The following is a 1819-nucleotide window of genomic DNA, read 5'->3' as shown; positions in this document are numbered from 1 at the left end:
ATATATATATATATAGGCACGATTGCTGTGCGACGTACTTATTCATTTTCTGTTGTGCTGTACTGTACGTGTCCCTTTACTGCTTCTTCTCCACGGATCACTCTGCCATGTGTTCTTATCCACTCTCCATTCCATTGTTATGCCGTTCTTTACGTATATTCACACTGCTTAACCCCAATAATACCTAAATCTCAACGCCTAAACCCTAAAACCCTACACTTACTTAAGATAACACATACTGTCTATATCACATAAACATATGTCTCACTGCTCATTTTCAATGATGTAAACCCTAGACCTAATAATATAACTCCCTACTGTCTATATCACATATCCCTGTTGCTGAATACTATCCAAACCCTAAACCCTAAAACCCTGCACTTACTCAATTTAGCACCCTATTGTCCGTATCACATAACCTTACACTCACAGGCTATCCGTAGTGTGTTGGTTCGGTTGCTATGCAACGACTCCGTCTCAGAGGTCGTTCAGCGCCATTCGCTGTACACAGCCGCATTCCAACTGGTTCTATTTTTAGCTCGTACTCAGGAGTTTGCGGCCATCTTATTGGTCGACGAGAACGGCCTGATAGACCCAGGATCTATGCAATGCCTCGCATACTTTGTGCACGAGTTGTACAAACAGGTACAAACGTATATACACATAGTCGTAAACGTTTACTGGACTAGGAGATATCTACATGCAAAAAATGTATACGTACGCGTTAATACTTACTATACGAACAGATATATACATGCAAACGTGCGCATGTATACGTCCGTACTTAAATATGCTTTATTCGTTACCATGGCAACCCAACCCGGCGTCGCCCCGTCAATGCAGGTGGTGTTCCTACAGACTAAGGGACACATTCCCAAAGACACAAAGCCCATGACTGCCTTAATAGAAGAGCTGTACGCGCAAACAACAGCCCTCATACCTACTAAGCCAAAGAAAGACACGCACAAGCATGGAATGACATTGGTGATGCCTATAACCAGTGCCACACGTACGGATGATAAGAGGGTGAATAAGCCAGGTGAGGGTACACGTGTGTACCTATCAATACACACATATATAAATATATATATATATATATATTGTGAACATTTTCCAAGTGCAAAACTAACAAATCCAAACTGGAATGTATGTAACTTTTACTGAATATTAAAGTAGTGTATTAGCTCCTAGAAACTATGAAGACTGATTACTTCATCTAGTTATATACGCTAGCCCTCGCCCATATGGCACCTATTACAGGTTAGTTCCTTATGAACGCTAACTGCTAGCTATACTAATGGCGACCGTTGCCTTCTGGTTACTGTCGCCATCACCCATACATTTTACACTACTTTACAGCTTTCAAGTCTAAACTCTAAGTTACTTACATACTCATATTCAATCACAGAGACTTAGCTCTATGTGTGCATACTACTGGCTTACATTAAGTAAGTCTTTAGTTTACAACATTCCACCCAGCTCTATGCAAAATATGCACATTCCAAACCACCATCATACACACAAGTCCACTCGCGGACTCAGCCTCACACGTCACACAGACCCAGCATCGCACGTCACGTATGACTCACAGTCATACGTCACGTGGACACATTGTCATGCATCACATGGACTCAGTGTCACACATGTCACACCAATTACAATATATATATATATGTATATGTATATGTATATGTATATGTATGTGTATGTGTATATGTATATATGTATATATATATATATAGCTAGTATTTGGACTTGTCATAATCAATTAGTCATATTTGTCAGTCTAATTGACTGATTAGTGCACTGGTATATATAC

The 1819-nt window shown here is 40.1% G+C and overlaps 1 protein-coding gene across 1 annotated transcript; it reads left to right on the top strand.

Annotated features, from left to right (window-relative positions):
- Nucleotides 1-432: 432 nt before the first annotated feature.
- Nucleotides 433-1051, top strand: SARC_15114 (hypothetical protein; the record flags this gene model as incomplete). The annotated part of the gene is made up of 2 exons (XM_014290760.1): nt 433-645; nt 844-1051. Coding segments are annotated over 2 exons (421 nt in total), but the record flags the coding sequence as incomplete, so codon positions are not given.
- Nucleotides 1052-1819: the final 768 nt, after the last annotated feature.

The sequence above is a fragment of the Sphaeroforma arctica genome, assembly GCF_001186125.1.
Source record: "Sphaeroforma arctica JP610 unplaced genomic scaffold supercont1.5637, whole genome shotgun sequence".
In the NCBI taxonomy this organism is placed as follows: Eukaryota; class Ichthyosporea; order Ichthyophonida; genus Sphaeroforma; species Sphaeroforma arctica.
Note: the sequence above shows the minus strand (reverse complement) of the source record. Positions and strands in the feature narration are given on the sequence as shown.